The 25,595-nt window shown below is 34.2% G+C and overlaps 1 protein-coding gene across 7 annotated transcripts in view; it reads left to right on the forward strand.

Moving 5' to 3' along the window:
- Cep152 (centrosomal protein 152) overlaps nucleotides 1-25,595 on the forward strand; it is a 90,067-nt gene that overhangs the window by 13,707 nt on the left and 50,765 nt on the right. For all 7 annotated transcript variants that reach the window (XM_048793738.1, XM_048793740.1, XM_048793741.1 and 4 more), the window contains 6 exons: nucleotides 2,386-2,526; nucleotides 3,658-3,797; nucleotides 6,766-6,966; nucleotides 12,779-12,926; nucleotides 14,549-14,640; nucleotides 15,949-16,112. In XM_048793738.1, coding sequence (XP_048649695.1) covers nucleotides 2,386-2,526; nucleotides 3,658-3,797; nucleotides 6,766-6,966; nucleotides 12,779-12,926; nucleotides 14,549-14,640; nucleotides 15,949-16,112 — 886 coding nt within the window. The remainder of the gene's footprint in view (nucleotides 1-2,385; nucleotides 2,527-3,657; nucleotides 3,798-6,765; nucleotides 6,967-12,778; nucleotides 12,927-14,548; nucleotides 14,641-15,948; nucleotides 16,113-25,595) is intronic.

Below are 25,595 nucleotides of genomic sequence, written 5' to 3' on the forward strand. Positions count from 1 at the left end.
TTTTTTTGTCTCCCTAAGTTGTTTAGGCCCTTGCTAAGTTGCTGAGGCTGCCTTTGAACTTGTAATTGTCCTGGCTCAACCTCCTGAGCCTCTGGTATTATAGGCGTGGACACTGTGCCTGAAAAAAAGAAAAAAATTTAACAATATTTTAGTCATTCTAGATTGTTAAGAACTTTTTATAAGCTTCATATATTTCTTATTGGACTCTACTTTGGAAAAAAGACAATTTTCTCATCAACCTCAGATTTTTTATTACATAGAAATATAATTTGACAAATCAGCCATTATTACCTTTTTTTTTTGAGTCTTATAATTTTTGTGTAACAATTAGGCAACTCTCATATATATATTACTTTATGTTCAGAATTTGACATAGGTCTCAGATTTAGTCATGTGATAGTTGCCTCCAATGTTTTTTGTACAGTGTGTACATCAATATGACAATAAGAAAAGAGCTTATAGCTACTAGAGAATTTTGAGATGAAATGCTGGTATCATAAATATCAAAACTTGAACAGCGACTATCCTGAATTGTACATCTAGCTTTTATTGTCATGCTCAGTGGCATAGTAAATTACTTCTAATTATTGTGTGTGTTGCAGAGCCAATGTGATTCTAGAGTGTGACTACAAGTTGTTGTTTTTTTTTTTTTTTGCTTTAATTAATGGTGGAAAGGTCATTCTGGATACTCTGGGTTACCTGGGCTACCCCGAGAAAACTGGATATATGTTGTGATTTCGTAGTATTGCTTCCAGCATATGCTGGAATATATACCATGGGATGATACCTAAAAGGTAGGGAGGGGCCCAGAATTCACTTTCTCCTGAAGGGGTCATCAGCAAATATGTGTGTCCTTTCTTTGTTCATATGTTTCTGTGGGATGAGGAAGTGTATTTGGCACAATTGGCTTTAGGCTGAATAACAGGCATCATAGCAGTGGCCTGGTGTTTCTGTGTCTCCTGGTCTTTCTGCATGCATAATCTTTCAACACCTTTCTTATCTATCTACATTTTTTAAAATTGATTACATATTTGCCTAAATTTGATATTTGGAAGTTAATTAAATAACTTAATGGGAGCTGGGGTTGTGGCTTAGCGGTAGAGCACTTGCCTAGCATGTGCAAGGCCCTGGGTTTGATCCTCAGCACCACGTAAAAATAAATAAAAATAAAGAAATAAATAAAAATAAACTACAACTAAAAAGCAAATATTAAAAACAAAAGAATAAGTTAGAAATTAAAATAAAATAACTTAATGGAAGAATTAACTTTGGTAATTACAGCTTCTTATAGCAACATCAGTTTTAAAAAAAATATGAGTTTGGAGAGGTGGAGTTTGCAGACTTTTTTTTTTTGAGGCAGTCTTGCTATAAGGCCTGAGGACTGTGACTTGGAACAAAGTTTTCAGTCTTTGTTTTTTGGATTTAACAGCGTCTCTTTTTAAAAAGGGGACTGAGTTATCTTGTTAGTAACTAAAACTTCCTAAATTAGTAAGTAAAATTTCCTATTACTGATTACAGAAACATTAGCCTAGTAGAAAATGTGAAATATTTATTGTTACATAATTGAAGCATTAGCCTTCTCTTACCAGTTATTATTTTCATTTTTTTCCTAATCTTTTTAAGTGTTCTTTAAGATGACTTTGATTCTGAAAGATTTGGAAGTTCTTTATTAGTCTATTCTTAGTTAACTAATAGAGCAGTTATTTACTAATTTATATATATAAAGACAATATATTTAGCACTCCTGCCAAAGAAACACTATTTTGAGAGGGATATCTAGCAGGTTTTTTAAAAAATTATTTTAATAGAAAATGATATACTTATTTTGTTTTTAATTTTATGAAAGCATATTACTCTATTCTGTTGTTGTTATATGCAGTGATTTTTAATTGACCAAACTGGTCAATTCAGGGTAATACCCTAAACCAGTAAATTTCACATTTTTGTGGCAGTGACACATAGTAAGAAGTACATTTTTTTACATTGTGATATGGTCCACAATATAAATCAATGTAAGTAAGTATATGTAAATGAAAAAGTTTCACAGGGGCTGGAGTTGTGGCTCAGAGGTAGAGTGCTTGCCTAGAATATGTGAGGCACTGGGTTTGATCCTCAGCACCACATAAAAATAAAATAAAGGTATTGTGTCCACCTACAAATAAAAAAATAAATGTTAAAAAAGGAAAGTTATTCTTAACTACATGAGGTACTCTGATATATTACAGTTGTTCTATCTTGATTTTTAAAAATATGAGTCATAGTCCACTACACTGTTTTCACAATACTCTCAGAGATATCTGCACAGCTTAAAAAACATGGCCCTAAATGACCATACATTTATGTCTTGGTTTGTTTTTATCTAACAAATTGTCTTTAATTCTGCAGATTCTGCAGAAAACATACAGATTATTCAGCTTCAGGTTCTTAATAAAGCAAAAGAGAGACAACTGGACAACTTAGCTGAAAAATTAAATGAAAGTGAACGTCAAATTCGTTATCTGAATCACCAGCTTATGATAATTAAAGGTAAGATACCAATTGCTGTGTGCCAATGTTTATGAATTACACTAGAGCTAAACATCTTGTTTCCAACATGCTCAGTTTATTTCTTCTTCTGTTTTTTTTTTTTTTTTTTTTTAATTATTTCCAATCACCTCAAATTACTTGGTTTGAGGACTTACAGTGAAATAGAGCAAGACAAAACTCCAAGACTTCTGAGCCCTTTTCTTGGATTACTTCACTTCAAGTATATTATTTTGGAGTGCTCATTTTTTCCCCCCATTTTCTTCTTTTCCTTTATTTTATTCCCCCTCCTCTTTTCTCTTAAGCTGTTAGAATCAATGAATGTGATTTAACTATGCTGATGGCATTCTGCCGTAAAAAAGCTGTTGACTTCTTATGTCATTAAGTATGCCAATTCCCAGAGTGACTGTTTAGTTTGCAGTGCAGTATTTTCTGAACCTATAGATTAGCATAAACATTTTAAGCCAAGTAGGAGTCTGAAATCCTGAAATGTTTTTGGTGTGCCACAGAGGAAACGGTGCCATTTCTGGTGTAATCACATAAAGGGAATTCAGATTCAGACGATAATTGGTTACTCTTCATGTTGTTTGTAGTTTGGGTTAATGCTGAACTTTCATTGGCAGAATAATTTTGTGACTGAACTCCAGCTCATTTCAAATTTAATTGATGATGAAAACCTCTTTTTCTGTATGCTCATAAAATTTATTTTGAGAGAGAGACTTGTGAACTGTTACTGCAAAGAATTTAAGATTAGGTGAATGAAAGAGTTATTTCAAGTATGTGTAGGGGGCAGGTAGTCTTCAGATACCTTTTTTGCTTAAAAAAGGGGTTTGTCACATCTATGTAGCTTCTCAGGTTAAAAAAAAAATGCTGAAATTATTAGGAGATTCTTTTGGTCCAAAGAGGATATAATAAAATGTTAAAGGCAGCGTTTCTGGTTCTCTGAAATATTTTTGGTGTCACTCAACTATTTTTTTTTAAAATTTTAGTCATTTTTCTTATTTTCTTTAAGTCAACTAAAGTTCATATGTCTGAATTGAATTTGTTCAAAAGTATTTATGTAAATCTGATAAGTATGAGAATAATCAGGGCCCCTCTACACTAACATTTTTATAAACATTTTTAATGCTCTAGATGAAAAGGATGGCTTGACTCTCAGTCTTCGAGAATCACAGAAACTCTTTCAGAATGGAAAAGAAAGGGAGATACAGCTTGAAGCACAAATAAAAGCTCAAGAGGCTCAAATACAAGCATTAAAAGTCAATGAAGAAAAGGTACCTATTTTAACTTTATTTATGGTAAAAGAAAAGCAAAAAGTTATTAAGTGAAGAGTTTAGTCACTAAACAAAACTTTTGGTAGAGTAGAAATAAATTTAGAAGAGCATTTTACCTTCCTCCACCATAAGCTTGCTTCTTGTCTGACCTTGGAGGAGGGGTGCTGCCATTCTCCTGGCCACCTACACATGTGTCCAGAAGACCAGCTCCTCTCTTCCCTTTTCTCCATTTAGCCATTAAGTTCTGCTGATACCCCCTATTCTCTGTCCATTCAGAATTTTACCTTCTTATTGCTAAAGTCTCTTAACCTGGTCCCTAGTCTTTACCCTTCCACATATTCTCTTATGACCATCTGAGTAATCTTTCTAGAATACAGTTTTGATTTTGTTATTCCCTTATATAAAGGCTTTCAGTGACCCCAATTTACCTGTGGGACAAAATACAGTAATCAGGATGACTCTCTGATCCTTGACTCTGCTCTTAATCTCTTCAGACTTCACAATCTGTTGTCTTTCTATACTCATGTGTATCATTTGCCTCTGGTGTGCCTTTTCTGCAGCACACTATTTGATTAACAAATCCCTGAAAACAGGTTTTCTCTAAGTCTCCCCTGCTTCCTTCCTCAAACCATCACATCTATTATAATAGATCAAGAACACCTTGAAGGCATCATTGGGCCGCCCTCATCTTTGTAGACCCATGATCTAGGCCAGCAACTGGCATGTAGTTTGGTGGTTGGTATATGTTGAGTGAATGTAGTTGTTCAAAGTTGATCCAGTTTTCTTATATATTTCTTTATTCAGGCTCTGATACTATTATAACTGTAACTTTATGGTATGCTTTGAAATTGGTAATTAAGGTAGTAAAAAATTTTGCGTTTTGTTTACATTTTCTTGTCTAGATCTTGCAAATAAACTTTTTATGTTTTGAAAAAAGAAATTGTGTTGATATTTTGATTAGCAAGGCATTGTAGTTTATCATTTTATAAATGAGTTCACCAAGTTTTGGAGAGGGCCCAAGTTTATAAAGCCACGTATTGACTGAGCATCAGAACCTAAATTTTCTGACTCCAATAGTTTATTTCCTTTTTTTAAATTTTATTTTATTTTATTTATTTTTTTTAGTTGTAGATGGATACAATGCCTTTATTTTATTTTTTGTGTGGTGCTGAGGATCGAACCCAGTGCCCTCCACATGCAAGGCAAGCACTCTACCACTGAGCTACAACTCGTTTCTTATCCTTATCTAGAGAAGGTATCTTTTTTTGGCTTGGTGGGGTGGGGGATGAGGCAGGTGATGACTGCTGCTTCTTAAACATTTGGGGAACTGTTCTTTAGATTTGCCTTTTTTTGGATAGTGGATTGAACTTGGGGACTCGACCACTGAGCCACATCTCCAGCCTTATTTTGTATTTTATTTAGAGACAGGGTCTTACTGAGTTGCTTAGCACCTTGCTTTTGCTGAGGCTATCTTTAAACTTGTGATCCTCCTGCCACATTCTCCTGAGCTGCTGTGATTACAGGCTTGCACCACTGCACCCAACTAGATTCACCTTTTAATAGTGTTTTTTTTTTTTAGTGTATTATAGTTTTACATAATCATGGGGTTTATTTTGACATATTCATGATACATATAACATAATTTGCTCCATTTAAATCCTAAGCAAATGGATCAATGTCTTAGCAAGGAAAGCAGTATTGGAATAAATAGGTAATTTCTAGAGTAAAGCATGAGATTTTCATGCATAATATGGATTATTTTTAACTTTTTGAAAACTGACAAACTTTGAGAAGTTAAATTTTTATATTGTAAAAGATTATAACATTGTAATCTTTTATAAGTTAGAAATTGCTAATAGAATATTATGATATTCTATTTAAAAATAGAATATCATAAATAAAAACTAAAAGGCAACAGAGTCACCAACTGTATATAGTTCCTATTACTTTTGTAACAGATTACCACAAATTCAGTGTCTTCAAATAATACAAATTTACCTCACAGATCTGGAGGTCAGAAGTCTGATAAAGATCTTATTGGGCTAAAATCCAGGTGTCAGCAGGGCAGCATTGCTTTTCTGGAGGCCCTAGGGAGAGTCCACTTTCTTGCATTTTTCCAGTTTTTAGAGTTCACCTGCATTCCTTGCCTTGTGGCCCATTTCCATCTTCAGAACCAGCAGCATCTGGTGGAATCTCCCTGGTTTTGATTTTTCCACTATTTATGGACTCAGTGGTTACATGGGGCCCATATGGATAAACCAAAATAATCTCCTTATTTTAAGGTTATCTGATTAGTAACATAATTCCATCTGCAACTTTAATTTTCTCCTGTTCTATAACATAACATATTCATAGATTTAGGGGATTAGGAAACCCCTTTGGGGGACATTGTTTTACTTACAGTACTAGCTATACTTTCAAAAGTGTTTTTAATGGGGCATGACGGCACACACCTATAAGGCTAGCTACTTTGGAGGCTGAGGCAGGATGACTTCAGCCAAGGAGTTCAAATCCAGCCTAGGCAACATAGTGAGATCCTGCCTCAAAAAACCCAAAATAAAACTTTGTTTTGGCAAATTTTAGCAGTCTTTTAAGGAATGGTTATAATTTTTCTTTGACCTAACCCAACTCTATTGGGTTGCCCCATACTTTGCTCACAGATCAATGCACGTACTAATAGCACCAGTTCACTAGCAGCAGGTTCCTTGCCTGTAAGTTACCCGTATTGCTATCATGCTGTGCAAAATCCTTTCTTTCTTCTCAGGTAAATGCAAAGTCTGTTTTTTCAATGAATATTGTTTTCAACAACTACAGGCCCCTTGGGCAGCAGCTAGGAAAGTTTTATAGAGCTAAGACCTTGATGTGGGAGACCCCTTCTTCTCCACTCTTATTAAAGCCTGATTGAGTTTTAAATAGGGCTCACAGGGTTAAGTACTCTCACCATGGATATCCTATGTGTATTTACTAGATGATCAAGAAGTCCAGAACAACTGAAATGGCTCTGGAAAGCTTGCAGGAGCAACTGGCAGAGCTTCATCATTCTGAGTCGCTTCAACGAGCTAGAGAGCAGCATGAGAGCATTGTTATGGGCCTTACAAAGAAGTATGAAGAGCAAGTGTCATCCTTACAAAAGAAGTTGGATTCTACAGTTGCTGCACTTAAAGAACAGGTTGGGATGATTTCAGATGACCAACTACTATCAACAAGTAAAGTTGGTTATGTTTTATAACTGATATTTTGCAGTACTCATATAGAAATCTTGGATGTTTGCAGTAGGTGTTTGATTGTAAATGAAACTTAAAAGTTAATGATGTTTCAATCTATGAATAGATCCTGGAAGAATACTTTTGGAAACCCTTCTTCCTATAGAATTGGTTAGTACTTTCTCAATTTTCATTTTACTAGTCTTTTATCTGTAGAGTATTTATGTGTGTTCATCACATTGTCCTAGAATAAGTCCAGCATGAAAGAAATAAGTGCTGGAGGCTGGCCAGAACCTGAGAGTTTGTCCTTAGAACTTAACCAGGGTCTCTCAGCATTTGATAGAGTGTTGAGAAATGGTCAACACTTTGATAGAGTCAGTAGAGTGTTGAGAAATGGTTCTTGGGAGTAGAGTTAATTTTGAGAATACAGTTTGAGCAATTCTAACCTGAAAATCTGAATTCCAGAATGTTCCATATAGTTGACGTGACAGCTCAAGTGGAAAGTTCCAACCTAACCTCATGTAATAGGTTGCAGTCAAAATGCATATGCACTAAAATATCCTTAAAATTCCCTTCAGGCTGTGTGTAAGTGTATAAGAAATGTAAGTGAATTTCATATTTAGACTTGTACCACGTGCACAAATACCCGATTACATATATGCAGATATTCCAGAATTGAAACATTTCAGGTAAGGGATACTCAACCTGTAGTGTAATGTATAAAATAGAGAAGAAAATCTCATCTAAACTCCATGGATATTTGAAGCTTGAGCTTATTTCACAGGGATTATTTATTATTTTTGCTCAAAAAGGAATAAAATATTATAGGCTGAGGTGAGTTAGGTGGCGGGTTTACTTGTACTCCAAAATGTTTATTAATCATTTGAATAAAATTTCAGAATGCATTTATCCTAATGCAATTTCAGAATTAATTTAACCCAAGGGAAGAGGAGAAGAAACAAACTTGCAGGAGTATGGAAGCATCATACCTAAAATGATTCCTGATTTGGGTTATTTCTGATTTATATAGGACTCTAACTTTCCCATGCTTTTCAATGGTTATATATAAGACTACATTATTGGTAGTACTAATTGTTTATGTACAGTTTTATGTGTAACTATGAGTTCTTGCTAGATTTGTTTTACCAATTATGTTTTTATTTTATATAGAAAGATATTATGAATTTGATTATATGGAGGATATATAGGAGTGGAGAAAGATGAAGACTGTGCCAAATTATTGAAAAGTCTATTTCATAGACTATTTAAACAAATATAATTGGATATTTATTAATTTTATTTTAAAACTGCCATCTATTTAATTATTTATTAATTTTGGCCCAATGTAGTGTAGTAGAATTAAAGTGAAAATGGTCATTGATAGATGTTAGGAGAAGAGTGGAGTGTGGTGTCTCTTCCATGTTAGGTTATTTGAAGCTCTATGTTCTCTGTTGACTTTGACATAGTTACATTGGGGACAGGCTAGAAGGAATTTATAGTACGTTCTGCCCTGTACTACTACATTCTTTATTTTCATCATCCACTCTCTTCCTTAACCTTCAACTAGCTGACAGGAAAAAGTCTTCATTCTCTTTTGAGTAGGCTTTCAGACTCCAAAAGGTGTTGATTAAGGTCTTTCCCACTGTTACCCTTCATGACTGGTATTATTTTTTAACAGAGCATGTCACTGGTGTTAGAATTAACATATAATTGCACATTTGCTTAACAAGGTGATGATTCCAAAGGGGCTATGGTTGGTTGTTTCTGGGAATGTTTTTATGGTATCCTTTCTGTGCTGTCAAATTGTTATCTATTGGGTTAGCAGTACTTATTATCTCAGAATCCAAATTGAGATTCCTGATTAGGTAAGTGCTATAAAATCAACCAGGAGCCAGGGAGATGTGTGGGAGACCAACCTCGCATAAGGCTGGGTTAACTCCCCTGCTGGGCGATGTGGCATCAGGCACCCATGCTGCTAGACTGCCCTGCTCTTCTAGGGTTCCAGTGACTTGTGTCTTCCTGCCCAGGCTAGTCTTCCTTACTGCCCCATGGGTAGAGCTATGTTCACCTGTTTCTTTGTAATATAACCCCTTGCCCTGTTTAGGATAGAATCTTCCATGGAAGTGCCTTGTGTGTGTCCCCCTCTCTTACTGTGCCTTTGGGTGTGGCCTACCCAGATGTCAGTCAACCTGCTGACAGTGGACATCATGAAGATAGACTCAGCCCCCTGAAACCTGACCCCTTGCCTCATTTGAATAGCTTCTCCTCAATAAAAGGGATCAGCACGTGCTCTCTCTCTCTCTCTCTCTGTCTTCCTTCGGACCCTTAAGGTCAGAGGAACCGTCACAGCGACCCCAAAGAAAAAGATATTTGTGTCTCTTGTGTGGTTATTTTGCGCACCCCAGTTAGCCCAGTTCAACTACAGTAACCCCTGAGCCTTTTAGTCGTGAACAGAAACCCGGCAGAGATGTCTTCTTGAAATTAGAAAAATGCATGAGTATGTTCTCTACAGAGTTAATTTAGAATTTCTTACATAACTGATAACTATCCATACATACTACATTTTGCCCTTCTTTTTTTTTTTTTTTTTAACAAATTTACCAAAGAGGTATAAAATATTCCCTTTCATCTAACTCTTTCTCCAGTATACATAAAAAATAAAACAACTCTTGGAAAATAGTGGTAAGGTACTGGATAATTTACCTTGTTGAAATTGAGTAAATAGCTAGATTTACTCCACTAGCTAGATTGAATGGCTCTTATGTAATCATGCATAACTGTTCCTGTATACTGTATGTACACAGTGTTAAGAGTAGATGTTCACACATAATAAGTTTTGCTAGTTACAGAGGTTTGTAACCTTCTAAGACAGTCCATGACTAAGCTCCAGGGAGTCTATGAATCCTCTGAAATGATGGGTAAGATTTTCTATTGGGGTGAGAGTGCACAATTTTGTGGAAAAGACCTATCACCTTTTTAAGATAGAAAATTTCTAAGAGGTCCGTGCTTCTCTTGCAAAAGATTGAAAATTCTTGCTTCATAAAGATATTGTTCTTAGTGGGAATGAACAACTAAATTGTAAATGAATCCTATTATCTCATCTATTCAACAACCTTTTCCTGAACAACTAAACATATAAGTTGTAAACAGGCTTATGTAAGTTAAATTATGTGTATGTTCATATATAATTTTTTTGAGCAGTTTTAGGTTTATACCAAAGTTGAGTGGAAATAACAGCATTTCCCATAGTCCCTATTTCCCCACATATACATAATCTGTTCCATTATTAATATCTTGCACTAGAGAGTGATATATGGAATTTTCCATGTAAACTTTAGTGTTATTCAGTTTTTTAGTATCCACAAAATAATTAGCTGGGATTTTGATTAGGTTTGCGTTGAATCTGTAGATAAAAATTGGAAAAAAGTGACATCCTGACAATATTGGGTATTTCTTTCATGAACATGGAATACTGTTCATATATTTAGTTCTTCATTGATTTCTTTCACCAGAGTTTTGTAGTTTTAAAGAACTTTTATATATTTTAGATTTATATGTATTTCATGTTTTGGGGATGCTAATATAAATGATATTGTGTTTTAAATATTTAATTTAAGTTCTACTTGCTCATTATTGGTATATAGAAAAACAATTGACTTTTTTGGATTAACCTTGGATTCTACAAACTTGCTATAATCACTTATTAGTACCAGGATGGTCATATTGTCTATGGGTAAATATTTTTTTTCATCCTTCCCAATCTGTGTACTTTTTATTTCCTTTTATTGCATTGAGTAGAATTTCTAGTATGATGTTGAAAAGCAGTGATCAGAGGGTCATCCTTGCCTTTTTCCTGATCTTTGTGGGAAAACTTCAAGTTTTCACTGTTAGGTTTAGTTTTAGTGTTTTTTTTTTTTTTTTTTTATCAGATGAAGACGTTCTTCTTAATCAAGTTTGTTGGTTTTTAAGTCATGAATTGGTATTTAATCATTTTGAAAGACAGAATTCTCTAATTCCATGTGATGGGAGGGGTAACAATCTGTAAGAGAGTTGGGTTTTTTTGAATGTCTTTAACTAGTATATTTTGAGAAATATGTATCTTGTAAAATAATATCATTTAATATTTTTCTTAAGATATCATTCTGTGTAGAAAAGATTGTATACATGTACAAACAACATGTACAATTCTTTTTTATTTTGACTGAGTTCCTCTTAAGTTTTTTTTAGTGTAAGAGAAAAGATGGGAAGAAATGGTTTCCTTGGAGCTCATGGAGTTTCTGTAATGACAAAGAATGGGAGAGGGAACTATTTCCTAATAGTGATTATGTCCTGTACTGTCTCCTCCCAACTTTACTTTACCTCCTCCCATTTGTAGAAGTATCATATTAAGATCTCTTGATTATCTCCTTGATGGTATATTACCTTTCTTTAAGCTGGTGGAGCTTTAGAACTGTGCTTCTCAACATGGCCTGGGAATCAGCAGCAGTATGCCAAGAGGTTTGCAGTGCTGAATAAACATGGACTAGTTTCTAGAAGCTTCATTTTACTAAAAAATTTGGTAGAAAATTTTTAAAGCAAACATGGCTACATTATGAAATAGCACACAAAATTTACATGAATTTTTAAAGTAAAATGAGAGCTTTTAGAATCCTTTTCCTATGTTTAGGAAACTTCTGTTAGTTTCTTTTTGGGATGTACTTATGTATTCTTAAAGCATTTTTGGGCTTTAGGTTATTCTGTGGATCTGGCACCAAAGGCCTTACTTCTCTCTGCTTCAAAGCTCCTTCTTGATATTCTCTTCTCTCTGCTTCAAAGCCCCTTCTTGATATTCTCTTAACTATTTGTTTTTTTTTTTTTCTCTCTTTCAAGAATTTCAGTCAACTATCTATATCTATTCCGATGTCTCTTGGTGTTCTGCCATTTGCCTGAAATTCAGCCAGGGTAGCCATTTTTTTAATGAGGTGATGATTTCTTCTACCTGGGTTTTGGATTTCCATGGCTTGTACTCCCAAGCACATTTTCTTTTTGGAGAAATTTGAGTGTATTGTTTATATATTCTGTATTATTTATACATCCCCATACACATACACTCACCCTCATTTACCCTCTCTGTTTTTTCATTGTCATTCAGTTTTTAAATGCTTACTGTAATAGCTACTGTATATAAGGCACAGTAGAGGCATCTTCAAGGAGAAAATTAAGGAAATAAGACATATAAAAGGAAGAAAAAGAAGCATAAGAGAGAAACAGATCAAGTTTTTAAAAAGTTCAGAGAAGGGAAAGATTATTTTTGGCTGTCCTGAACAGAGCGAGCTTTTGGCTGCTCAGAGTAGAGTGAGTTTCCATGTGTTTATCTGTATCCTTACTGTCCTAGGATACAAATTTCATGATTCAAACTGGTCTGCCTAAATATGTATACATATACTTAAACTGGTAGCATAAAATGCAGAGAAGAATTGTAATTCGTTTCCTGTGGCATAAATAAAATCTAACTTTAGAATACATTGTTTTGTGATTTTGTGAATGTGGAGTAGAAGGAGATTTTAGGAATCACCTTTATCAGCATAATTACGAAAGAAGCCAACTGAGATATTGAGCCTAAGATCATACAAGTTTTTTCTTTTGACTCCCAGTCTTGCGCACTTAGCCCCCAAAAAGTGATGCTGCAACGTGATGAGTATATATTTGATTTAAAATCTGACAATGTATCAGAATTTCAGTCTAATATTTCTTAAAATTGATCCTTAAAATGACTTCTTGAACCCTTTTTCTATGTAGGAAGATATTTGTTCTCATTTGAAAGATCACGTGAAACAACTGGAAAGGAGTCAAGAAGCTGCCAAATTAGAAAAAACTGAGATCATTAATAGGTTGACGAAGAGTCTGGAAGAGAGTCAGGGGCAGTGTGCCCAGTTGTTGCAGTCAGGTGGGTGCCTTGTTGGGCTACTATCTCCCCAGAAGCCCAGTGTAATGTTTAGAGAGAACACAGTAGGAACCATGGTTGATAAAAACCCAGAAAATGTCAACAGAGAAGACAACCAGTGACAAATTTCTTTTTAAAAAAATATTGTTATATAGGTATAAAGGCACAGATCATTTTTATTAGATAATTTTGAAAATGCTGACAAGTGTATTGAATGGAAAACCAATAATCCTACTACTCAGAGATAAAAATTATTAATTTTTGAATGTATTATTCCTTCAAAATAAATGAATACATATGCATAGGTAATGCCCTGCTTCTGTTTATAGTACATTTCTGAAAATATACTAAAGCCTAATATGTACAATTCAACAATAAAGTATATAAAGTGAATTCTGTTTCTGAAAACTAAAATAATTATAAAATCTCATTATATTTTGCTTTTTGTAAACCCAATATTTGATGATAATGTATAGTTCTGTCCTTTTGAATAACTTCTTCAGTTTTTTTCCTCTCACAATGGAATAGCCACTTAACCTGATCATTGAAGCCAGAGAGTTAACATTTTTGTTGTTCTTAAGATTTCTAGAATGGTCTCTTGGTATTAAGTTTGAGACATTGGCTTCCTGTCCTTTTAATGCTAGCAATAGTTTTATTCCTTATAAAATTATTTTAGGGTAAAGCAATAAAATAATTGTCCATTTGTCTGCATACAGACAAAACAGCCCATTTTCTGGTGACCAGCTCACACTATGAACAAAAATCAATGGTTATTCATTAAATGAAATCTGAAAGTCCTACTTTGGCTATGAAGGGCACTTGAGACTTTTGGGTATGATATGGAAAAAGTTGGTTTACTCACAGCTTGAAAGCACTGAGGTCAAGGACTGACTGTGTATATGCATATGTATATTTATTTAGGTGGGAAAAAAATTGGATCCGATTTTAGGTCCCCCTTCCTGTTTAGTTATGTATCCATTTTTCTCACTTGGCATCACTTGGTGAGCTCTTTTCCTGGCCATTAAAGGATTTCACAGTATGATTTCCTTTAAATGCATAATATGCCATGATTACTTTGCTTAGTAATTTCCCAGATGGTCATTTTCTTTTGAGGAAACCCAATAAAATCCCTTTAAATGGGTATCTCCCCTAGTACATTTAACATATTAGTTTGCTAAAGTTTCAGGAAGCACAACCTTAATATACTTTTTCCACATATAGAGGTGGAAGTGGTAGAAATAAAAACAATTAGAAAAAAGCTAAAAGCAGGAAGATGTAGTTTTCTTAGTGGATAGTAGAAATGGATAGAAATGAATTCCACGGGATTTTTTTTTTTTCTTTCTGTGATTTAGAATGTTTTACTCCTGTTAAAAGACTTCTGGAGTGCTAGTGTTTGTAGATGTGGCTGATTTGATTTATAACAAGGTCACAGTAACCTACACTTTTGGCTCCCCAAGGACATATGGGGCCATATGAGATCTTTGCAAAGTCTGCCAAGGTCCCTGTTCCTTGAGGGTAATAAAACAGAACTGCACCTTCCATAGCACAGTGGATTCAAGTTCTTTGGACCACACGTACTTTTCTCCCTTTCATTTAGCATATCCTGTGATTTTTTTCCTCTGCAGGCTCAATACAGGAAGTGGCTCAGCTACGGCTCCAGCTGCAGCAAGCACAAAAGGCACACACTATAAGCGAGAACATGAACAAGGCTTTGCAAGTGAGTATTGCAGCTTGGAAGAGACTTTCTGGGTAGCTGCATTAGGCAGTGATTACATCACCTTTTTGAAATTTAGATTACTCTGTGATAGAGGTGGCTGGACCCTTTTCTTGCCAGCCTGTAGAAGCTGTTCATAGTCTTACCCACACCATTTGGTCTCCAAGCCCAGGTCTGTCTTACTGCAGAGCCAGGGCCCTGCCATCTCCTTCATATGTCCTCCTTCATGCCTCCTTATATCTGGAGGTGTATTCCAGAGAAAAGTTTAGGTACAAGTATGGGAAATTCTTTTTTTTTTTTTTTTTGGTACCAGTAGGTACTACTGTCCTACATCTCCAGCTCTTTTTTAGTTTTTTTAAATTTTGAGACAGATTCTTTCTAAGTTCCTTAGGGCCTCCCTAAATTGCTAAGGCTGGCTTTTAACTTGCAGTCCTCCTGCCTCAGCCTTCTGAGCTGTTAGGATTACAGGCATATATCACCATGCCCAGTTAAGTGTGGGGAATTCTTAATTTGACTACAGTTTTTTTCACATCCTCCTTAAGTACTACTCACATTTTCCACTGAACAGACAAGAAACACTGGAGAGGAGTTCCAGTATTACCTCCACTGAAAGAAGTATTTTGCTTTTTTGCCACTGGCAGGTGAAAGTATAATGGGTTCTTGGCAACCCACCTACTTTGTCCTCTGCTCTAGTAAGCCAGAGACACTGCCATCAACATCTCAGCTCAAGAGATGCTTTTCATGTAGGACAAAATGTTAGCAAGAGACGTCCTAGAGAAATAAGACGAATGTTTTCTCATTCATTCGTTTATGTATTCATTCAGTTTTCTTAAAAACCTTATATATATATATGTCTTAATTATAATGCATGGTAAGTACTTGAAGAAGTTTTTCTGCCTTCTTTTGATCCTTAAAATAAATTTTGATACAGATATAATGGCTGATTATAGGAAAATAATAGAAATTATTTTCACCAATTTGTGTCTTCATACATGTACTTTGGATAATGATGTCCATCACATTCCACCATCCTTGCTAACCCCCTGTCCCCTCCCTTCCCTCTGCCCTATCTAAAGTTCGACTATTCCTCACATGCTCCCCCTCCCTACCCCACTATGATATACAACTAGAGATATGAAAAATTGTGCTATATATGTGTAATAAGAATTGTAATGCATTCCGCTGTTATTTATTTTTAAAAAATCAATTAAAAATTTTTTAAAAGGGTAATTTAATCAGACAATGTTAAGCACTTAATAAAAATCAAGATCTATTACAAAAAAAGTTATTTTCAATGATTTTGTGTTGCAGGAGGAATTAACAGAATTAAAAGATGAAATTTCTCTCTATGAATCTGCTGCAAAACTAGGAATACCTCCAAATGACTCAGAAGGAGAATTAAATATAGAACTCACTGAATCATATGTGGATTTGGGTATTAAAAAAGTCAACTGGAAAAAATCCAAAGTTAACAGGTATTGAGAGAATGTTTTAGTTTACTGTAGAACTTACGTTAATAAAGTTGGTATTGCATGGTAAACAGGTGGCAGCAGGCAAGAAACGATGAGATGAATAGGGGTTCTGAATATGGAACGGTATGTTTTATGTTTAGTCTGAAATCGAGATGAACAAACTTGATGTATTGGTACTGTAGTGTCTTCCACACTCAAACATATCACTTTCAAAAAGGTAAAAAGTGACTAATGTAGTTAAAGGACACAGAGTAAATTCTAAAGCTGAGATTATCTGTTTTAACTATTAGTGTGAGGGCATATTATTTTTATATATTAACCCTGTGTGTTGAAAGTGGATAACCTTACATTTGTTAATGGTATATGATAAAAGAAGCACTGCTTTTTTTTTTCCCTTGGAACCTCACTGTGACCTTACTCTTAAAATAGGGATTCTTTTTTAAAAATAGGTTCTTTTTAATAATACATGACAGCTGAATAATCTATTCTGACATAATTATAAAAGCATGGAATATGTTTTGTTCTAATTCAGTCCCTAGTACCTTTACCCCACCTCCCCATCTCCCACTCTCTTCCCTCTACTCTGCTGATCCTTCTGCCATTTACTTGTAGGGAGTTTGTCTTCTACTACTGCTTTATACAGATACTTTTAGCAATCTCACAGAATGCAGTACTTTGTCTTTTTTCCAGGAAGGGATGGGAGAGGGGTGGTGGTGGTAGAAGAGGAAGCATTAGACATTTACAGGATGAATGAATGAGACTTTTATTCATTCACACTGTTGAGACACTTGCTACATGGAAGGTGCTATGTAAGGGTTCGGGTTTAGAGGCAAAAAATGAGTTAGAAACACATTTTATGTGTTCAGGAAGAAGGTGACATACCCATAAGCAACTAAGTGCTATGTGTCCATGCATGGGATTGGGGGTACTTATCCATTCCCTCTATTGGTTAGGTTAGGGATGAGATATGAGGTGTTGGGAAGAGGTTGCATTTAAGCTAAGGAAAGCTTTTCTTGAATACATTTGTCTCTCATCACCACTTTCTGGTTTATAGTTTAAGACTGAGTTTACCATCATGATAATATTATTTTTCAGTGAGACCATTTAATTCATGTCTCAGATATGTGTTTCAGATATTTTACAAGTAAATACAAACAAATCTCTTGAAGAATTTGCTCTACAATAGTTTTTTTAGAGTTTGTATATTTTAATATGGCAATTTCCGTTTTTTTAGAATGGTAAGATGCAGTTCAGCAAAATGAAATCTAAAGTGATCAGGTGAATTGTGAAAGATATTATTTTAATATGCCTCCACTTATCTGGAAGCCTGACTTCAGGAACTCTTGTGTGTATAGAACACAGCTACAATCTGTAAGGAAACAAGAAAATAGCGGAACTAGATTATGCAATGTATATATTAGGAGCCACCTTCAAGCTTGTTTCTCAGGGCCATATTGACTTAGATTTATTCAGATAAATTATCTGATTTCCTGACTACAGTGTGTAGCTGGGGCAGGGGCTGGGGGCAGAGAAGTTCTGTCAGTTCCTGAGCTAGGCAGCTCAGACTTAGCAAGAAGAGAAATAAGGAAACCCAAGAGGCTGGATTTGCTGACCATCAGGGCATATAGCCTCACATTATCCACACAGGTTCTATCCACATCAGAATGTCCACAATAATGGTCCCATGTTGAAGAAAGGCTTCCACTTTGATTTGTTTGTTAAAACAGAAGAGGAGTGTGCTTCATAGTTTTAAGACAGATTTACATAAAAATGTGAAGTTAAATATAGTTGTCTGGAAGACTCACTGCCTTGAATGCCTCATTACACCTATCAGTGCCAGATTAATTCTAAGGGGCTAGTGAAAGAGCATGGATTTTAGATCCAGACTGTTTTGAACCATAGTTTTGCCATTTATTACCAGCTTTATGATCCTAGGCATAAAGCTGGTAATAATACCTTTTTCTGAGTGTGTGCTTATCAAGCTTGATATCCTTTGGAAGTTAAAGTGAAGATTAAGGTAGATAATGAATATAAGAACCTCATGTAATATGTTCTGGCACAGATTGGGCACTTAAAATAATAGCTATTACTGTTATTATGTAATAGATGATTAGTTAAAATATGCCCTGCATCATGTTTTAATTGAATACATACTTGCGCTAAAGTTTTTGATCCTCAGTCTTGTGACAGATGTTGGCTCCAATCTCATCACGTTAGAAATGGGGAAAACTGGAGCCCAGGGAGTTAAGCACCTTTGTTCAAGAAGATGCTTAATTAGCAGCAGAACCAGTACTTGAGCCCCGAATTCCTGAGGCCAGGCCCAGTTTTACATTTTTTTATGTTTATGAGACAGTTAAACCTTTTTGCCTTAGAGTTCATTTTTATTTACATCTTTTATTTTTGTGGATTAAAGATGTAGTTCATGCCAAAAAAAGTTTTTCTCCAACTTGTTATTACCTTGAGTTTGTGTCATGGCCTGGAAACCGGGTAAATAGTACATTACATGTATGTTTATCTTTTTACAAAATTTATTTTGTTATGAGGTCTACTAAAATCTAGTCGACTGCATTTGCACTTTTTAGTTGGTTAGCACTCATAGCCACAATCCTCTAGTGATTTTAAAGCATGTTCCTATAGATAATAAATCTGAGACATCACATCAGGACAGACACATTAAACAGGTAAGTGGAGAACAACTGAAGCAGGCTGGTTAGTCATTGAGTTCATTGAGAAGACATCCAATGAAATGCAGCATAAGGGAAGAAACATTCAGCTTCTAGTCATCCCTCACACCAGTGTTAACAGATGATAATTGTGCTTTGAAAAAACTACAAATAATTATTTTCAGATCAAATTTAAAGGGCATAGGTGAGAAGAGATTTGTACCTTTCCTTTGGGTGAACTGTGTGATTCTTAAAATAAGAGGAAGCAGCAGTTTTCCCAATATTGAGAATTTTAATTCTTTGTTGACTTGAGCTACCTTCAAATCACTTACCCAAATAGTAGTGGCTCCAGCTTGTATTACCAACACCACCTCCCTTAAGCTACTGACTAGTAAATTTTAAGGGCTTAACCTCAGTGTTCTATTTTACGTTCATGGAATTTGAGTAGCTAAATCTGCATGCAGCTTGCAGACAGCTTCCTCTCTCTCTTATTATAGTTGGCTGCTAAGCTCAAATAATAAACATTTAACAAGTGGAATGCCTTTTCCCTTTGGTCTTCGCAGCAGGCTTCATAAGGGACTACAGTTTATTTGAATTTAAGGGAACCAACGTCCATAGGGCTTTAATAGTAAGCCTAAATGAAGAACTGGTCCCCACCACTGGCTCTTTCCCTTTTGAGGAAAAAAGAGAAAATTATTTTAGCAAGAACTTTCTCTGCTAACTTGGCTCCCTCTAGAAGTACAGGATGTGCTATTTCAGTGGTCAACATTTAGTCAGAAAAGAAATGAGGGAGGCATAATTTTTTAACTGAGCAAAATAAATACTGTACTTATAATTCACCACATAGCATAGCACAGGAAAATACAATGTCATGTGTTTAATATTATATTTCTTACATAATTATATTTCTAATTCTTATAATTATTATGTCTTCTATTTCTACATAGAAATATAGTGGTTTAAATATAGTGGATTTCATGTAGTGGTTTAAATAGGTGAGATCTTCTATACACAAACATAGTTACGTAATATGTATTGCATATACAAAAACTACCTATATATATCACAGGGAACTTCTTTTATAATTTTAAAAACTCTACAAAATATTATTCCTTCTCTCTTTTTCTATACATACAAAATATTCTAACATTTTATTTGGAATCATCTCAAAACTTAAGACTAGTAAAAATTTTGACTCAGATCCTATAATTTTTAAAAAAATACTTTTTAGAACAGCTTGGGTTTACAAAAAAAATTACATCATGGGGAGAGTTCCTATATATGCAGCTCCCATTTTTGCCTACTAACATCTTACATTGACCTGGTACATTTGTTAAAGTTAATTGATATTGATGCATTATTATTAACTAATGTTTATAGTTTATTTAGATGTTCTTAGTTTTTACCCAATGTCCAATTTCTCAGGATCTCATCCAGGTACCACATTACATTTAGGAGTCATGTTTCCATATATTCTTCTTGACTTCTTTTGTTTTAATGATATTGACTGTTTTGAGGAATATTATTCAGGAATATTGGAATTTGATATTTTTCTCATGATTATATTTTTCTCATGGTTTCTATAGAAAACCACAGAGATGAGATTCCATTTTAGTTTCTTCATATTAAAGGTGTACACTATCAACTACTACTTTCCAAAAGTAACTTTCTCCTCCATTGGGGAAAAATTAGAAATACAGATTAAGAAAAAAGTAAAATCACCCATAATATTATCTCATTTTGTGTGAAGAAAACCACTGTTAACACTTTATCTAACTTCCATGTTATCTGCTTTGCGTATTTCTAAAAAATAATATTGAATATACTGTTTTATGATATCCTTTAACTTAGTACATTGAAATCTTTTAATGTTAGTCAATATTGTTATATATAATTTTTAATGGATATATAGATTCATGAACCATATTTTAGTTTGTAGTATAATATTGTTTAAAAATTTTTATTATAAGTAATTCAGTATCATTATTACAATCATCTTTGTATTCAAATCTTTATTCACATCTTTATTTCCACAAGATGTAGAATTATTGCCAAAGGGTTTTCACATAGTTAAGGATTTTGTCAGATGTTGCCAAACAGTCCTAACGTTTACATATTACCTATATTGTGTGGCAGTACCTATTTCTCTGCACCCTAGCCATTGCTTAAAGTTATCACTTTTCCTGTTTAAAATTGTATGTCCTACATTATTAGATCTATCACTCTTTTCCTTTATAATTTCTTCATGTTTAAAAAGGTGCTTTCTGTAGTTTTATTTTACTTTTTAAACACTTAAAACTGTGAAATATAACCCAGAGAGTGCATGAAACATGAGTGTAGAGTTTAACAAGGTATTTGAAAGTGAATGCTCATGGGATCACCACCAAGGTCAAGAAATAAACAGTGCCAGTTGCTGTGCGCGTTCCTCTTTCCGTCCGTAACCTTGAGAATTAAGTGCTATCTAAACTTCTGTTCCTTTTCTTGTTTTTCCTTATTCTTTAAATACCCAATTTTTCTCACCTACAGATTATTAGACATGCCTTCATATTAAAGGAAGCCATGTATTGGTATTTTTATAGCTTTATTGAGATATTTTTATATACCATAAGTCAACCATTTAAAGTGTTTTTAGTATATTCACAGAGCTGTGTAATCACCACCACAACCTAATTTTAGAACATTTCAATGTCCCAAAAAGAAACCCCCATACCTATTGCTAGTCATTCCATATTACCTCTTCTTGCCTCCACAGTTCCAGTCCACCACTACTTTCTGTCTTTATGTATTTTCCCACTCTATATATTTCACATAGAGTTATATAACATGTGGTCTTTTGTGATTGGCTTCTTTTAGTTAGCCTAATGTTTTCAAGGTTTGTCGATGTTGTACATGTATCAGTACTTCATTCCATTTTGTAGCCTGATAATATTCCATTATGTGGATATGCCACATTTCATTTATCCATTCATCTGCTATTGGATATTTATTTAGGTTGTTTCTACTTTTTTTCAATTACTAATCATGGTGCTATCAACATTTATGTTCAGAATTTCATGTGGACATATGTTTTCATATATATTGTAATATATGAGTGGAATTTCTTAGTTGTGTGGTAACTCTATGTCTATCATTTTGGGGGACCATCAAACTGTTTTGCAAAGTGTCTTCACCATTTTATGTTTCCTTCATCAATGTACAAAAGTTTCAGTTTTACCATTTCCTCACCAATACTTGTTTTCCCTTTAAAAAAAAAATATATATATATTTAGCGATAGATAGATAGATAGATAGTATGCTCCTTCAGGTAAGTGTGAAATGGTATCTCATTGTGGTTTTGATTTGATAGTTAATGATGTTGAATATCTTCATATGTTCATTGGCTATTTGTGTATCTTATTTGGAGAAATGTCTATTCAAATCTTTTGCCTTTTGGATTGTCTTTTTATTATTTAGTTTTAAGAGTTGTTTGACTATTTTGAATACAGGTGCCTTGTCAGATACGTGATTTGCAAATATTTTTTCCTATTCTGAGTTGTTTTTTTTTTTCACTTTCTTGATAGCATCCGTTTGATCCTAAGAAGTCCTTAATTTTATGAAATCCAACTTACCTGTATTTTACTTTGGTTGCTTGTGCATTGAGTATCATACTTAAGAAATCTTTCTATAATCCAAGATCCTAAAAATTTGTATCTATCTTCTGTTCCAAGAGTTTTATCTTTTGCATTAGGTTTGGGATCCATTGTGAGTTAAGTTTTATATATGGTATGAGCTAGGAATCCAACTTCATTCTTTTTTTGTGTGGATATCTAGAAGTCCCAGTATCATTTGTTAAAAAGACTATTTCCTTTTAAATTGTTTTTACACTCTTGTTGAAAATCAATTGAGTGTAGATGTGAGGATTTATTTCTGGGTTCTCAATTCTGTTCCATTGATCTATGTCTGTTCTTATGCTAGTACCATACTGTCTTGAGGTAAATTTTGTAGTATATTTTGAAACCAGGAAATGTGAGTTCCTCTAACTTTGTTCTTCTTTTTCAAATTTGTCTTGACTATTCTGGATTTCTTATTAATTCATTTCCATTTCAATTTTAGAATCGGTTTGTCAGTTTTTGCAGAGAAACAAGCTAAGATTTTGATGGGGGCAACAATGAATCCATACATTGCCATCTTAACAATATTGTCTTCTGATTCCTGAATATGGGATGTTTTCCTATTTATTTAGATCTTTATTTCTTTGATTTATGTATTGTAGTTTTCAGTATATAGGCTGTGCTTCATTCATTTGTTAAGTTTATTCTCTGCTATTCTTTTTGTTTGATTATTTTCTTAGGTTTATTTCTGAGTGGTTTGTTAATAGTATATAGCAATACAGTTGATTTTTGTATATTGATCTTGTATACTATCACATTGCTGAACTTATTTACCAATTAAAATAATTTTCTTAGTGGATCCCTTGGATTTTTTTTTTATATTCAAGACCATGTTATCTGAATAAAAGAAGTGATTTTACTTATTTCTGTCCAGTGTATATGGATGTATTCTTTCTTTTTCTTTTTTGACTAGTTGCTCTGGTTAGAATCTCTACAACACTGTCAAATAGAAATGATTGTGAATCTTCCATCATTCTTAATTCCAGCCTTCCACAAAGTCTTAGGGCATGGATGCAATGCATTGGTGACCTTTAGTCTGATTTCCAGTAGAATATTCATTGATATCAGCATTCTGGTCATGGCTACTTAACTAATCTCTGTGACAGTCTAGCTCTTCCCTATTCTCTTCTTCTGAGCTCTTACCAGAATTGCCTATAGTGCTCTGCCTTCAGTATTTTAGATTTTTTTCTGGCCTCCTTCTCCAAACTCTTCTAGTCTCTTCCCATTACCCAGCTTCAGAACTATTTCCACATTTTCGGGTTGATTACTAGCAACCATCCCACCCCTATTAACAATTTTCTGTATTATTCTAGTAGATGTTACTATAACAAAGTACCTGAGACTGGATGACTTTATAAGAAGTTTATTTTTTTTTAAATCATAGTTCTGTAGGTTCAAGGTCAAGGGACTGAGTCTGGTGATGACCTTCTTGCTGGTAGAGTTCTGAGTTGGGTAGTGAGGGCTTCACATGGCAAGAGACAGTGCATGTATCTCTGGTCTCTCTCCTTCTCATAAAGCCACCAGTATTCTATCATGTGTCTTTCACCCTGATGACCTTATCTAATTCTGACCACGTCTCCAAAGGTCTACTTCTAAACTTGGGTTATGTTTTCACTCTCTTCATGGTTCACATTGGGGTTAAACATCAACACATGAACACTTGGGAGACACACTCAAACTATATCTAAACCATAGCATGGTTTTAATTTTTATTTACATAGTGACTAATGATATTAAGCATCTTTGAATGTGCTTCACTTTTTTCTTCCTTTTTATTTCTTGATGTAGGCTCAGTTGTCATTTACATACATTGGTTGAGTAGGTTGAGTGTCATGTTGAAATAATTTGGACACTTAAAAAAATTGGATTGCTTTTCTAATTATTGGATTGTTTACATAGTCCAGGATACATTTCCTTTATCTAATATGGGTTGTGAATATTTTCTCTCAGTTTTTGGTTTAACTTTTCATTTTCTTAATGGTGTGCTTTGAAAGTAGAAAGTCTTTACTAATTCTCCTAATTTGATCATTATGTATTTTATATATATATATATATATATATATATATATATATATATATATATATAAATTATACTGTACAGCATAAATATGTATGATTATTTTATGTCAATAAAAATTATATTCCTGGAAAAAAAGTTCAAGTTTTTATGAATTCCAGTTTATCATTTTTCTCTTGTATAGATTACAGCTTTCATGTCTTATAACTTTGTAACTCAATGTTATAAGCATTTTTGTTCAGTGATTTTCTAGAAGTTTGGTAGTTTTCTCTCTAATGTTTATGATCCATTATAAGTTAGTTTGTAAGTATGGTGTGAGGTAAGGATGCATATTTACTTTTTCTATACCCATATTCGGTTATCCAGCACCATTTGTCAGAAAAATATTTTCTTTCCCCCATTGAATTGCCTTAGTGTCTTTGTTAGATAATCAGTTGGCCACACGTGGGTGGACCTATTTCTGTTCTCTTTTTTCTGTTCCATTGATCTTTTTACTAATACCAATCTTGATACTGTGGCTTCACGGTGAGTCTTGGAAAGGCTGGGAAAAGTCGTTCAACTTTGTTTTCTTCTTCAAGATTGCTTTGACTATTCCAAGTCCTTTGCATTTCAGAATTTTATAGCAAGTGTTAATTTCCACAAAAAACCTCATGAAATTTTAATCATGTTTGTGTTCAATCTAGAGGCCTATTTGGCTGGGTGTGGTGGTGCACCTGTATTTTCAGTAGCTTGGGAGGCAGAGGCAGGAGGATTGCAAGTTCGAAGCCAGCCTCAACAATTTGGCGAGGCCTTAAGCTCTTTAAATTTTCTCAATAATATTTTATGAGTTGTTAATGCTTTATAACTTTTTCAGTTTCTTTTCTGACTTCATTTTGGATAACTGCTGTTAAAATGCTGGATAATGTTTTCAGTGTAGAGATTTTCTTTTTTTTTTTTATTTTTTAATTTTTTATTGTGGGTTGTTCAAAACATTACAAATTTCTTGACATATCATATTCGACACTTTGATTCAAGTGGGTTATGAACTCCCACCTTCACCCCATACATAGATTGCAGAATCACATCAGTTACATATCCATTGATTTACAAATTGCCATACTAGTGTCTGTTGTGCTCCGCTGCCTTTCCCATCCTCCACCCTCCCCCCTCCCCACCT

The sequence above is a fragment of the Marmota marmota genome, unplaced genomic scaffold, assembly GCF_001458135.2.
Source record: "Marmota marmota marmota unplaced genomic scaffold, marMar, whole genome shotgun sequence".
NCBI lineage: Eukaryota > Metazoa > Chordata > Mammalia > Rodentia > Sciuridae > Marmota > Marmota marmota.